Source organism: Mustela lutreola, chromosome 7 (assembly GCF_030435805.1).
Source record: "Mustela lutreola isolate mMusLut2 chromosome 7, mMusLut2.pri, whole genome shotgun sequence".
NCBI lineage: Eukaryota > Metazoa > Chordata > Mammalia > Carnivora > Mustelidae > Mustela > Mustela lutreola.
The window spans coordinates 92,456,186-92,470,632 of NC_081296.1; the positions used below are offsets into that span (position 1 = coordinate 92,456,186).

The following is a 14,447-nucleotide window of genomic DNA, read 5'->3' on the forward strand; positions in this document are numbered from 1 at the left end:
CTAATTATGATTTTCTGGAGCGAATGTTACAAGTAGTCTTGATCCCGCTGCCTCTACAGTTTAAGCTGGCACTAGGTTAGAAATCGAGCATGCACAAAGAGCAGACGTTTGTAGCTTTCCTCAAGAGGGTGGGCAATCGGCATGTTTATCACTTGTTGTGATAAATGATAAATCAGTGGCACTGGGAGTGGTGGGTTACCTTTAACTTCCTTCCTTCCAGCCCTCCGACTGAGGACCCAATCTTGAAATACCCTGACTGCCCTCCAGTCTATCACTACCTTTGGAGCATGCTACAGTGCTCACTGGAGTTTACCCTGAGGTTTATAATTCGTTATGATATAAGAACAACAATTCACGTGGGCTTCAACGAAAAGTTGAGTGATTGCTTCCTTTCGGAGGTACAGTGCAAAGGATATCTCTCCTCGTTAAATTTTGACTGGATAGGAAATGGGGGAAATGCTCAGTATTTAAATTTGTTTTTTTTTTTCCCCCATGAAGCAAGCACTGATGTGACATTTGTTTGTTTTTTCACTGGAGCAGGTTGCTGGAGTGGTCTGCAGTCTGATGTGCTCTCTGACTAGAAGTCATTTTTTATCATGTGCAATTCAGGTTGTATCAGCAGAGCAGAGTAGAACAAATCCACTCAGGGCTTTTCATCCAACTTGTATTTATAGTTGGGTAATTAACAAGATACATTTATATGAGCTTGTTTATATAGTAAATTCTACAGTTTTTGCTGATAAATGTTTTAAAAACTCGTAACTATAATACTACATTCAACTTCATCTTTTCACTTAAGATTAATTACAATACATTGTATTAAGTTTAAGGAAAAAAGACACATGAGAATGTATCTTAAAATAATAAAAAACATTTCATATAGGAAAACCAAAAATTCTCAAAAGGTTAAAGTTCGCTCCCTGCTCTACAAAATGGGACGTTTTTGTTTGTGTTCTGGCACACTGACTATCAACACAAATTATTTATTTTGGTTTTCAGAAGAGGCTTGAGGACAAGTTGAGCAGAAGTTCATTTCTTTTGGAAAGACTCTGGAAGTGCTGAGCAAACCGCCTGGGCTCTGCTCTCCTGCTCTGAGGAAGGCAGCCAGAGGGCAGATTTTGAACTCAAGTGCCTGGTTGAGCTTGAACTCTAGTTGTGAGTCATTAAGTAAAATCAGAGAGCAGCACAGTAGTTAGAAATAGTGGGTTGTCTTTCTCTGCTTGACTAATTTCACTTAGCGTAATCCTCTCCAGTTCCATCCATGTGGATGCAAATGATGGGTAGTCATCCTTTCTGATGGCTGAGTCATATTCCATTGTGTATATGAACCACATCTTCTTTATATGTGGAACATAAGGAATAGCATGGAGGACCACAGAGGAAGGGAGGGAAAACTGAATGGGAAGAAATCAGAGACAAACCATGAGAGACTCTGGACTCCAGGAAACAAACTGGAGGGTTACAGAAGGGAGAGGTTGGGGGAGGGGGTAATCAGGTGATGGGTACTAAGGAGGGCAAGTTTTGTGATGAGCTCTGGGTGTCACACGCAACTAATGAATTATCGAACACTAAAAAAAAAAAAAAAAAAGCAAAAAAGTATAATAATTTGGAAAGAAAAAAATGAGAAGACATAAAATATAGAAGTAAATAGACAGATGATAGATAGATAGATAGATAGATAGAGAGCGGGTTGGAGCCAGAGAGTCCCAGGTTAGAGTCTCAGCAATCCCACCTGCTAGTTTGGGCTTGGATTTTATCTGCTCTGATTTATCCTCACTTTACTCATCTGTAAAGTAACAATAATAAGAAAACAAGAGACTCTTCCCGATAGGATTGCTGTGATGATACAACTAAGTCAGTGGATTTTTTGTCCTCTGTAAGCATTCACTACATATTAGCTGTTAATAATGATGGCAATTGTGCGGAGAATAACAAAAATAGTTTGAATAATAAAATAACAGGTAATTTCTTTGTTCGCTGAGGCAAGGGCCTTCAAAAGGGTGGAGGCTGATTTGAGGGAGACGAAGGGCGTGCACAACGAGGCTCTTCCTTTTCATTCCTTCTGGCCATCCCTTCCTTTTCCCAAAGCCCTGGACCCTTGTGTCTACCAGAAATGCCTCATGTAACACAAAAAGGTCTGCTTCCTCTGAGCCTGATCAAATCCAGCTTCGGGGCTAGAGCGCTTCTCCAGGGAGCTTCTGCACCCCAGGGGCTTTCTTCTCTGGAGCAGCAGATCCCGTAGGGAAGAAGAATGGTTTCTTCCCTACCTCTCAGAGTTAATATCCTTGGTAAGAATTCTCCCGTGGGTAAGTCTGTGGGCTATAGAAGCAAGGCCGCAGGGGAGCAAAGTTTGGGAATGAAAAAGTCACCCACTGGACCTCCACCTCACACCTCACACAGCATACAGCCTGGAGAGCACATTCATGTGTTGTCACCAGGCACCTGGAACACAGTAAGTGCTCGTCAGTGTTAACCATTATCACAGATGTCTGGTACTTCACATATATCCCACAATTTATCCTCCCAGCGAGGGTGTGAGATAGGTATTATCATTATTCCCATTTGGCAGATGGGGAAACTAAGGTTGTGTTACTTGCTCAAGATCACAGAAGTAGTGCCTCTCCCACTCCAAGTCCGTGCTTTTATACTCTGCATGGTTTTGCCGTTGTAACATATCTGACTGCTTTTCTCAATTTGTAGGGTGTCCAGTGGGTCTATTTCCCTTATTTTGCAGGTGAGAAAACAAGGATTATTAAATAGCAGGCCCAAAGTAAAAATGCTGGTAAATAGCTTAACCAGAATTCTGCATCTAATCCAGTGTGGTTCTCATTCTGTGGGCTCAGTCTTGTTCTGCATTTGTGGTAAGAGCTTCAGAGTTGGATCATCCAACGGATACAGGTAGCAGATGCATCCTAACTCCAATATATTCTTCTTGGGACCTTGCGATGGAGAATAACCAGAGTTCCCTAACTTCCCACAAAGAGTAGAAGTGTGCAACATCATGTCACACACATGTAAGCAAATATTTAATTAGAAAGGCAAAACATGATTTCCACTGGGATGCTTAAATAGGAAAATATAGAATCATTTTGACTAGATCTCTGTAAACACAAAAAATTTTACTAAACTTATTTGATTACTGGGCTTCCATTTCAAAACAAAAATGGTGACTGACCAGCATCATCAGCCAAGTGATTCCAATATTATCCAGCCCGGCGGGTCACCTACCAGTTCAGTTTCCTTCCAACATTTAGAGTCACTGCAATTTTCATATTTAGTTACCAGTTGCGAGCCAAATGGCATTCTAACTTTCCTAGACATACTCCTTGTCGACTGCACCAGAATGCAAGCAGGGGAGCATAAGTAGATTGGAATGTGGCTAAGACTGTGATATCACACTGTTCTCCACACTGGTTATTGAAATCCTCCGGGCACTAGTACCTGCCAGAGTATTTCCACTTGACGTAACTCAGAGTCTTTAGGCTTCATTTTAGCTATTGCCAACTGTTAATTCTGGGAACTCTCTGTTCTCTCATGCATTCGTTTCTTCACCGAAGACCTGTTGTGTGCCTACGAGGTGCCGCATACTGTGTAAATGTCTCATGAAGGACTTCGCTCCTATTCTAGAAATTTAAATACATTTGCTTGGGTTTTTATTTGGGGAGGTAGGCCAATAATTTATTTATTTATTTATTTGACAGACAGAGATTACAAGTAGGCAGAGAATCAGGCAGAGAGAGAAGAGGAAACAGGCTCCCGGCTGAGCAGAGAGCCCAATGCGAGGCTCCATCCCAGGACCTGGGACCATGACCTGAGCAGAAGGCAGAGGCTTTGACCCACTGAGCCACCCAGGCGCCCCAGGCCGATAATTTTTAGGCCCCCCTGAGCGTATTCCACGATGGTTATGAAATATGGGCTCAAATTTCTGTTTTAAAAGTCCTTAAGAGGCTTGATTAATAAGATTCTTTGTACCACTCTAGGGCACTGATTTCCTTACTCACGGAGAGTCCAGGATTACCAACAAATCACAGAGTTAATATCCTGACTTATGGCAGCTTGAGCTATTTTGCCTGGAGGTCTTCCATCCAACTACTGACCATAGCTGGCTCTGATCAGCTTGTGAGATCACAGACTGAGGTGCAGGCAGCAGGCATTGTTCTCTGGGTGAATAGCTGTCAGAGTGCGGCCAATGGGTAGAGACATGGGGTGTGTGTCCATGAATTTCCTCCACCCCTGAAGCCAGAGAAGAGCTCTAGGCACACCATGTCAAAAGGCGGCATGCTCCGCATGCATTCCTTTACTTGCTTCCCAGGACAAGGTGAATTCTGTTGTATTTTAGAGCCAATGCAATAGAGGGTTACATTGAATTTCGTCACACAGCTGGAACGCAAACCGGATGAGACCCTCGCACAATGGAGCGAGTGTCCATGTCTGGAGAAACACTGCTTTGTTCCAAAAGAGGAGATCCAGTTGCTGCATTTAGGCAGGAAAATACCTTGGTTCCTCAGGAGATCGATGATCACTTATGTTTTTCATTACTCAAATCAAGTCTTGAAGCATTTTTATAAATTTGGGGGGACAAAAAGGAAAAAATAATCCCTTCCTTTTATTTGAGAACAAGCTGTAAGTGAAAGAAGAGGAATTGGGCTCAAAATCCCACACTTAAACTTCGCTTTTGCTGAGATATTTCGCTAAGTTATCATTATAGCTTATTTTAATAGGGCAGGATTATGGCAAAAAGTCACGCCAGATACAATTAGGTTCTATCTGGAGTTTTGTTTGATGAATGGGTCTATTTTTTAAACCGTCTGTGAGTGGATAGTAATTTGCCATAAACAAACTTTCCCAGATGCTGTGCCACAAACCTCCTTAGACACCAAGCTGCCGCTTGCTAATGGTCCCCGGAGGAATACCTAGGTGAAGAGATGCTGCCGCCTGAGCCTCGCCCCTGCCACCGCTGTCAGAGCAGGGGGGAGGGGGACCACACTGTGGGGACTGCTCAGAATAAAGTGGGACCACGGAAGGAGCCTTTGCTTTTTCCTGGTTCCAGAAATACTTCTGACTTTCCCTTCAGTGTCATGATCACCCACATTTCTTGATCTCAATAAAAGCAGTGTGGTTGCTTAGAAAGAGAACTCTATGTTAACACTGGGTTCCTAAGAGCTGCTAGTTTCATTAGGCCTTATTTTCCCCTATCTATAACACCGAGAGAAAGCCATCCACCTTATAGGGATAGTAGGGGAATTTGAAATACCAAGTATGTGTGGGCATTGGAAAAGTGGAAGGAAGCACAGGCAGTTACAGAAGCCCTGGTGGAAATCACTGACTGGTTTTTCTTTCTCTCTTTCTTTCTTTCTTTCTTTTTTTTTTTTTAAGATTTTATTTACTTATTTGACAAACAGAGATCACAAGTAGGCAGAGAGGCAGGCAAGGGCCTGGGGGTGGGGTGGGAGAAGCAGGCTCCCCACTGAGCAGAGAGCCTGATGTGGGATTCCATCCCAGGACCCTGAGATCAAGACCTGAGCTGAAGGCAGAGGCATAACCCACTGAGCCACGCAGGCACCCCAACTGGTTTTTCTTTATATAGCTCTGTATTACTTGATTTGTAGGGGAAGACAAACCAATGTAATACTTTTACAATTTGAAAAACTATATAAATTGAAAAAAATCAAATAGAGGAAAAACCATGTAAGGCATCTTACACAGTAACTGGCATATAGTAGATGTTCTGTAAATTGTAGCTATTATCATTACTTCAAAGTCTCAGTTCTGAAAGCAAAACTCTAGCGTTCCTGGCACAGCTGAATGGAAGACTGAAGTCTATTTTCTGTAAATGATAATAGAGAGACAACTTGGCTGCTGCCTTAGGTATTGTTGAAAGATAACCATAGGAATGGATTCATATACATAATTCACTTTTCTGCCCACAAGAATCATAGGCTGGAAAGAAATAATTTAGATACTGAAGAGTTTCCAGGCAATGTTTCACATGGTAATGCAGGAAAAATTTGAACTTAACTCAGTACATCATCAAGAATGTTGACATGCCCTTAAAGCTGGCTTCTCACACTATCTGTAAACAGAGCCACACGCTCACTCTCTAACTCGACTTCCCTCTTTCTTGAAAGAGATAATCACAAAATGCAGTCCTTCTATTTACTTTATGTTGACTCCAGGTACTATAACTAAGTTTAAACACTTGTCGATTGCCTGTGGAGAAAACAATCACTAAGCTTTGTGAACTCCTAAATGATCTAACTGATCTCTACTAGATTACCGAACTGCCAGAAAAAAGTGTTTGGAATTATATCTAGTGGTGTTTATCCAAAACCAGAATCAAACCCTGAACTAATTTAAAAACAAAAAAACCAAAAACTCCTCCCAAAACCCTATCTTTAAAGATTCTACTATCAATGACACATTCACTATCTGTTCACTGAACCTAAAAATGACAATTATAAAGGTAGAAGACTAATTATTCCTTTCTTGGGTTGAGCGTCTTTAAAGACTAAGTAGAGGGGAAACAGGCTTTTGCAATTCACTTAAGCCTTAGTTTCATGTTTGGGGGTGAGAATGATTATGTTCATATGTAATGTAGATAAAAATGAGTAGAAGGAAAACCTGTCCCCCATCCACACATCAGAGGCAAATCCTATAGACCTCAAGGGAAGGAAAACATAACCCGTTAGCCAAATAATAACTTTGAAGTGCATTTCAAAGTCGAGAGAAAAACTGGGAAACAATTCATCCAAGATTTTGCTCCTGGGGAGAAATTCACATTTTCCAGGCTTGGAGACAGCATACCAGCCAAGCAGCACTTGGCTTAGCACAAGTGATAGGGGACTTCTAGGTCTTAGAAATCTATAGCTTATAAACGATGCACCCAGTTGGAGGGGAGAAAGGTCCTATAAGGACAACAAGCTATAAAGGCACGCTTTTGGCGAGACTGGATCTGCAAACCATCTCCAGTAGAATAATCCTCAGGCAAGCCTAGCCCTAAGCCAAAGAGACTACAAACCAGAACAACACTTTGCTCGGGTTTAGTTTGAAGGACGGGGGGAAATTTGGGTCTATCCCGATTTTATTTGAACATGTTTTTACACCCACTGAACCAAACCAGAGCATGACAAAGCTGTGATTACTTTGCTCCCCACAGAAGGTCAAGCATATTTAAATTAGAGACCGGTTTTCTTTATTCACTGTGAATTTTAAGATGCTGGCCAAGATTCTGGTATTGGAATTGGAGGAAGTGTGGCAGGGATTATAGTCTTTGACTGATATGGTGGTAATTTAAAAAGTGGAGGCAAGACAAGCGTACCTATTGAAATACTTTATACAGAAGCTGGAAGGAGATGAGGGAAGTATCAGGAACCAAATGAACCACAGTTTCTTTGTATTTTTAGAAGAGTTTATGGCTACACTGAGTGGGAAGGCATATTTTATGGGTAACAGACTTCTGACTGGCGAGAGAATCAAGCCTAGACCACAGAGGGGAGAACCCAAGCAGCCCAAGCCAGCGAGTCACCTGCCATTCCTGGAAATCCTCATGGGAATTGCACTTGGGGCTCCAAGAATATCACAGGCACAGCCTCTGCTCTCAGCCAGTCCTGCTCCTGGACCCCTGCCAGAGGGGCCCCCGTTCAGGAACCCATTCTTCAGAGGACCCCATTCTGGTCCTTTGCCAGCCAGCCATGCCCTCCCCGTAGGACCAAGGGGGTATCTGCCTACTTCCCACAACCTCCTTCGAGACTTTGCTGTGCTCCCTGAGACTGCGGCAGTCCCCACACTTCATTTTTCCCAACCCTATCATTGCCTACAAGACATTATGTGTAATATTTTTCTAGATATTTATTTCAGAGAGAGAGAGAGAGAGAGAGAACGCACAACCTCATGAATGGGTGGGGGGGAGGGGCAGAGGAAAAGCCAGATTCCTGAAGTAGACTCTCTGCCTGGACGGAGCCCAACTTGGGTCTCCATCCCAGGACCCAAGATCACAACCTGAGCCAAAAAATCAAGAGTCGTACGCTTCACTGACTGAGCCTCCCAGGTGCCCCCCGTTAAATGGATTATTAAGACTTCTGTTGACGACGGTCGCCCTAGGCTGATGGTCTCCCTCGCTGAGCTTCTCCCCGCTGCAGCAACTTTCTGGGAGATGTTCGTCTTTAAAGGACCATGTTGACTCGCCTCCCCTGGCTGCGGAAATAGGAAAATCCACAATTCCTGTGTAGGACTCTGGAGTGGTTCGTCTCTAAAGCGTGAGGGTAGAAGGGCTGAAGAATAGACCAGCTGCCTGGAAACCTAGGCTACTGGCGGAAACCACAGTGATCTCACTGCAGAACCAGCCTCGGGGAAAACCGCTCTGCTTTCTTAAAGGTGGCAATTCTGCCTGCAGCCCATCCATTCAGGTCTCCCCCACAACTGGTAGCTATAATTAACTGAAAAGGCTGGAAATGAGCTTCATTCACAACCTCCAGGTGAAGTGATTAAGCAGGTTTGATGAGGAATACATGTTTGGGCACCTTGGTAGCTCAGTCAGTAAAGCGTCAGACTCCTGATTTTGGCTTCAGGTCGTGATTGCAGTGTCTTGAGATCGATGCCCTTGTTGGGCTCAGTGCTGGGCGTGGAGCCTGCTTAAGATTCTTTCTCTCCCGTTCCCACTCCCCTCAAAACAAAAATACACATGAATTTTGTACAACTATTCCAGAGGAAGCATATCTCGATTGTGATGGGAATCTTTCCAAAGTGGCTTCAAGTGTGTGTGTGTGTGTGTGTGTGTGTCTCTCTCTCTCTCTCTGGCTTCTGCTGCTATCTGCTGGCTATTTACAGCTGACAGAGATCCGGCTACTTCTGTTCATCCAGACCTGCATCTGAGTTTAAAGACCTTGTCCGTAGGTGCTGTAACTAGGCTGCCAGACCTTGAACCTTGATAAAGTATTCTGGCTGATTAGATCCTACTGGCACCTACCTGAGCACTGCCTAGCGGGGACTGAGGGAGAAATTGACCACGTTCAGTAAGCTGTCCACGTGCCCTCGGCTGGTGTCACCTGTGGCCACTCAATATTAATTGGGATACTAGCTCAAGATAAATGTCTTTAGGCAACTTTAAGCATTTGTAATATCAACTTGCATCTTGAAATAGTTACCATTGGTTGACTTCCTACCATGTACCAGGTTCTATGTTAAGATCTTTGCATATATTATATTTAAATTCTCATAAAAATGTGTAATATCAACTACTGACACATTAAACCATCACATAGGCTGCGTTGACAGCTTTGCATACACATCTCAACCCTATTACTATTATTTTTCTCTAACAAAATAGGAAAGAACTATGGTCAGAGTGGGAAACCTGAACTTGCCACATAGTCAATGACAGAGATGGGCCTCTGGAGCTTGTGCTACTGGCCACTTCATACAAATGCTGTGCTGTGGGGCACCTGGGTGGCTCAGGGGGTTAAAGCCTCTGCCTTCGGCTCAGGTCATGATCCCAGAGTCCTGGGATTGAGCCCCGCATCAGGCTCTCTGCTCAGCGGTGAGCCTGCTTCCCTCCTCTCTCTGCCTGCCTCTCTGCCTACTTGTGATCTCTGTCTGTCAAATAAATAATAAATAAAATCTTTAAAAGAAAAAAAAAAGCCTTGCTGTAAGACAGCTGGACTGACAGCCATCCTTTCATCACCAAGGGAACTGCACGAAACTTGTTCAAGGCCATGTATAAAAATGGTAAAGAGGTTTCTCTCTCTCCAGCTCTGGGCCAGATTTGCCAGTTCACCAGTGCCCTTCCTGTTCAGACAGCTCTGTTCATATATGTTCTTTGATAGTCTGCATATAAGTTTAAACTTTTTTTTTTTTTTTAACAAATCAGAGCAGAACAAAAAAAAACTACTATAAAAGAATAGAAACTGAATTGTGCAATATTGAGCCTTAAGATGGGCCAGCAAGTCATTTCTACCCAAATCAGCTGAGAACCCTCTCCTTAAAGGGAGACTTGATCCTGGCAAAGCCATAGAACATTTCTTTTGGATTACATACTCTTCTTTATACTGTTTTGTATTTCCTGAATTTTCTATGATGAAAGTGCTACTTTTTAAAGTAAATATTCACAGGTAATGCTGAATACATTCTCATGTTTAACATTTAACTACACAAAACCCTTCCCTTAAACGCTTACCTTCCATGCCCCCTATTCTAGTCTCCTTTCCAGAGGCAATCACAATTTAGAAGTTTCTATGCACTCCTCTGCATGACAGACCTGCACAGGCCAATAAGGAAATCACGATCCATACGTGGTTATTGAACACTTGAAACGGCCTGGTTCAAACCGAAGTGTGCTTGTAAGCATAAAATACACACGAGATTTAAAGACCAAATCTGAAGAGTAAAATATCTCATCTAACTTCTATATTAACTACATGTTGAAATGACCATATTTGGGGTGCCTGGGTGGCTCAGTGGGTTAAGCTGCTGCCTTCGGCTCAGGTCATGATCTCAGGGTCCTGGGATCGAGTCCCACATCGGGCTCTCTGCTCAGCAGGGAGCCTGCTTCTCTCTGCCTGCCTCTCTGCCTACTTGTGATCTCTCTCTGTCAAGTAAATAAAATCTTTAAAAAAGAAAAAAAGAAAGGACCATATTTGGGATGTATTGGGTTAGAGAATTAAAAATAAATGAAATACAGTATTAAGTTAATTTCACGTTTCTTTTTGCCTTTTTAAATATGGTACTATAAAATGTAGCTTACATTATATCGGTATTAGCCATTATATCGGTATTGCTCTGGAGTCTAGACCATTTTTAATATGTTTACACACTTATTTATATAAAATAAGTATTTTTTGTGCTTTTTAACATACATATGCACTACTTTTAAACCTGGACTCAAACTTTTTTTTAAATGTATAACCTTTAAATGCGTTGATCATTGTATTAATTCCTTTCTTCTTTCCTTTCTCCTCCTCTTCCCCACCCCATCCACCACCTCCAATGCACACACTTCTTGACAAGCTGACAAGGCTTCAGAGTGAAGAAAAGTAATCATTATTTTTGGCCATCCAAATGCTGAAGTGAACACACCTAACAGTTGGATTATTCCAACCCAGGCACAGATTAACAAAAAGGTGTCTCCTTTTTGGATAAAAGAAAGTGCTAGTCAGTGGAGGAAGACATTGGAGTTAGTGGGTCCTAGACAAAAGAAATAGGAAATAGCTACAATTGCCAAAAATGACTACCAGTTATTTTTCAAGAACTAGATCCAAATTTGATATTCTCAGCATGTCATCTGTTCCTTTCAGGTTTTTTTTTTTGTTTTCGTTTTTTCAGAAAGCACAGTTCTGTTACTTCATGTTGGGTGACTATGTACCACTAACACCTTTTCCCTTGATCAGTATTGCCTATTAAGCGCCACCTCAGTTCAGCAACTGAATCTTGATCATTGCCGTCAATAAATGCTGACGTGTGTGATCACGTCTGACTCCTCGAAAGTTGTAATGTACTGAACATTTTTGTTTTGTCTAAATACCTAAAAATGAGTCCAGTTCAGTGGATTCTGCAAAGGAAATAACCCCAGACAAGCTCCTGTTCTTCCCCCCACTTAAAAACTGCCTGCCTGCATAGACGCACACAGTTGACACACGGCGCACTTCTGTCAGTGAACGGGGACCACGCACACACAGGGCAGTCTTGGGTTAGGCTGGCAGGGTGTTTCCCGTGTTCTAGACAGGCTTTAGCACATGCAACCCATTAGCAGCTCTTACTTGGCCTCAGTGGGGAAGCTCCTTGAGGGCAGAGGAGAGACAAAGAACATTAGGGGTGAGCAGGGGCGTTGTGATAACTCACTATTTTCACCCCCCACCACCCGTGCTCTGTCCCAGTCTTGTCCTTCAGGTTAAGTGCTACCTTGATAAAGGACGGCCGCTGAATATCTGTTTTCCGTTGTCCCTACCTTGCTGCCCTGACCAGCTTCACCATGATAAAGAGGAGGCCACGGAAGAGGAGGAGCTCCACGATTTTCTTCTAATTGGTAACTCTGCCAGTCTAATAAATCAAAATTCCCTTGAACAGATTCCATGGGAGCTTCTCCATTTCAGCAGGGCATTTGAGAAGTGTTTCTTCTCTTTTCTTCCTATTCCTCACCATCTTTTTCCTTCGTTCAAGGAAATAGGAAACAAAACAAAGACTAGGGCCATGCAAGGATGTTCAATCTTTACCCAAGTGCCGAATATCACCGCAGTTAAGGCAACCTTTTGAAACTTGAAAAAAAAAAAATTTCCCTTAATTAGGATTGACTTCATCTGAGCGGATACCATCTGCTCTAGCAGCCCAACCCTGTGCTCCTTGGGTCTTGGCAGCCTCAGGTGAGTCGGGCCCCCTTCTCCTTTCCCACACCCCTGTTCGAGAAGCTGCCAGGGAGCTCTCAAACAGTACCAGCAGGCAGGAAGTGGGGTGGGAGCCAGGGGGGTCTCCACCCATTAGCAGCTGCTTAAGTAGTAGGCAGGGGAACTATTCTACAGAGAACTTCAGGTCAGCAGATACTCCAAAGCAATTTATACCACATGCTACCCAGTTGTGGGAATTAACTTAAAATGCTAGGGAAGGAAGGACCTGGGATGCCAGTCTCCTTATTTTCTCCCTACCTGGTGCTTGGCACCCAAAAGAATGAAAGAAGAACCGTTGGACTTGGTGGTTTCAAAGGAATCATTAGGTAACTGGGAGGAAGTGAAGGCAGCACACGCCAAGGGCACCTGTCTTCATGGAACACCGGGTACCACTGATTAAATGTCAGGACCCATCATTGCCCGAGTGGTGACGTCTACCCAGGTTTAGTAACTTGCTTCATTCAGGTTAAACCAAAAGACAAGCTTGACAGACTATCAGACTCTTTGGGGGAGCGCAGTGGGTGGAGTGGAAAAAGGAGTAAGGCAATTTTAAAAAATGACTTCATCATATATTTTTTTAAAAGCACAATTTTTATCACCTCTGTGGTTTTTGCTTCCATCTCTTCTAGCGTAATGTGAAGTAGAAGCGTAATGTGAAGTAGAAGTTTTGCTAAAAGTAGGGGAAACATTTCCAAATAAGTCATTATAGATTACATTCCAAATCTAAAGTAAAAACTTGTAAGCATGCATTTGTCTGTTGGACTTTATTTATTTTTTTTTTTTAAAGATTTTATTTATTTATTTGACAGAGAGAGATCACAAGTAGGCAGAGACACAGGCAGAGAGAGAGAGAGGAGGAAGCAGGCTCCCTGCTGAGCAGAGAGCCCGATGCGGGACTCGATCCCAGGACCCTGAGATCATGACCTGAGCCGAAGGCAGCGGCTTAACCCACTGAGCCACCCAGGCGCCCATGTCTGTTGGACTTTAGAACATTTTTGTTCACACTTCCCTTGTGGAAGAAATTTTACTTTTTTCTTATGCTACTTCCTTAAGAATAGTTTGCTATAAAAAAAAAAGAATAATTTGCTATGGTTTTAACCAGTGACTAAGAGCTGGGTTCATAATTATATATATAGCATGTACATATATTAAAAATAATTTTTTACATTCCCTCACCAATAGGAAAACATCAAATGATTACCTCCGTAAATTTGTTCCGATTCGCTTGCAAGCCAACTTTTACTACCTCAAAAGGGTTAACCACGATAGCTTCTGTGAGTCCAGATCCTAATCCAGCAATGGCAAACGTCTAGAAAAGTTAAATCAATCAATACTTTAAAACAAGTTATGTGCACTGGGTTAAACATCTTACTCATTATACTCTGCAGCTGAATGTTATGGGGAGAATGGAGAAACGCACAAAAATGCACCATATACCATTACTAAACAGCTTTAGTTCTTGATTGGATGCTGACAATTCATGAAGAAGAAATTACAGAAGCCACAAACCACATCCTAACAATTCAAAATAAAATGTCAAAGTCCCATCAACAGCAACTTTTTCCTTTAATGAAAAAAAAGGTGGTTTTAGTGATTTAAGGTGGATACTAAAACATCTGCACATGCAACAATTAAGAGAGTTTGACTTGTAAAAGGAGAGCTTCTTTTTTAGAACATCTACTTAAATCATTACTGAGCATCTCAAAAACTTCAAGTAGCAGAACCAAAAATAAAAAGTTTATAACTAAATGTCAGGTAACCAAACAGTGCAGCTGAAAACATTTAAATGTATAGCCCGGTTGTTAGAGTCACTATTCTAGACAATTGGCAAACCAAAAGAATTTTTATTCATCCTTTCCTTATTTAAAACAAAACAAAACAAAACAAAACTCCCAGTAACTGCCCTATTCTTCTGGATGCAGAAAATGAGGAATAAAAGTTGACATCAGAAATGGCGAGGTTGTTCTGCAAGGCTCAGCTAAAATCTACATCTCTCAAACGATGAGGTGAAGTTCTTATTTGCTCTGAGTTAAGAGTTTCTGCAGTAAGGAACTACAGCTTTCTTGACTTCTCCTC

At 42.4% G+C, this 14,447-nt stretch overlaps 1 protein-coding gene across 2 annotated transcripts in view; it reads right to left on the reverse strand.

Annotated features, from left to right (window-relative positions):
* SLC25A21 (solute carrier family 25 member 21) overlaps positions 1–14,447 on the reverse strand; it is a 510,014-nt gene that overhangs the window by 28,816 nt on the left and 466,751 nt on the right. For both annotated transcript variants that reach the window (XM_059181944.1, XM_059181945.1), the window contains one exon: positions 13,573–13,680. In XM_059181944.1, the coding sequence (XP_059037927.1) occupies positions 13,573–13,680 (108 nt within the window). The remainder of the gene's footprint in view (positions 1–13,572; positions 13,681–14,447) is intronic.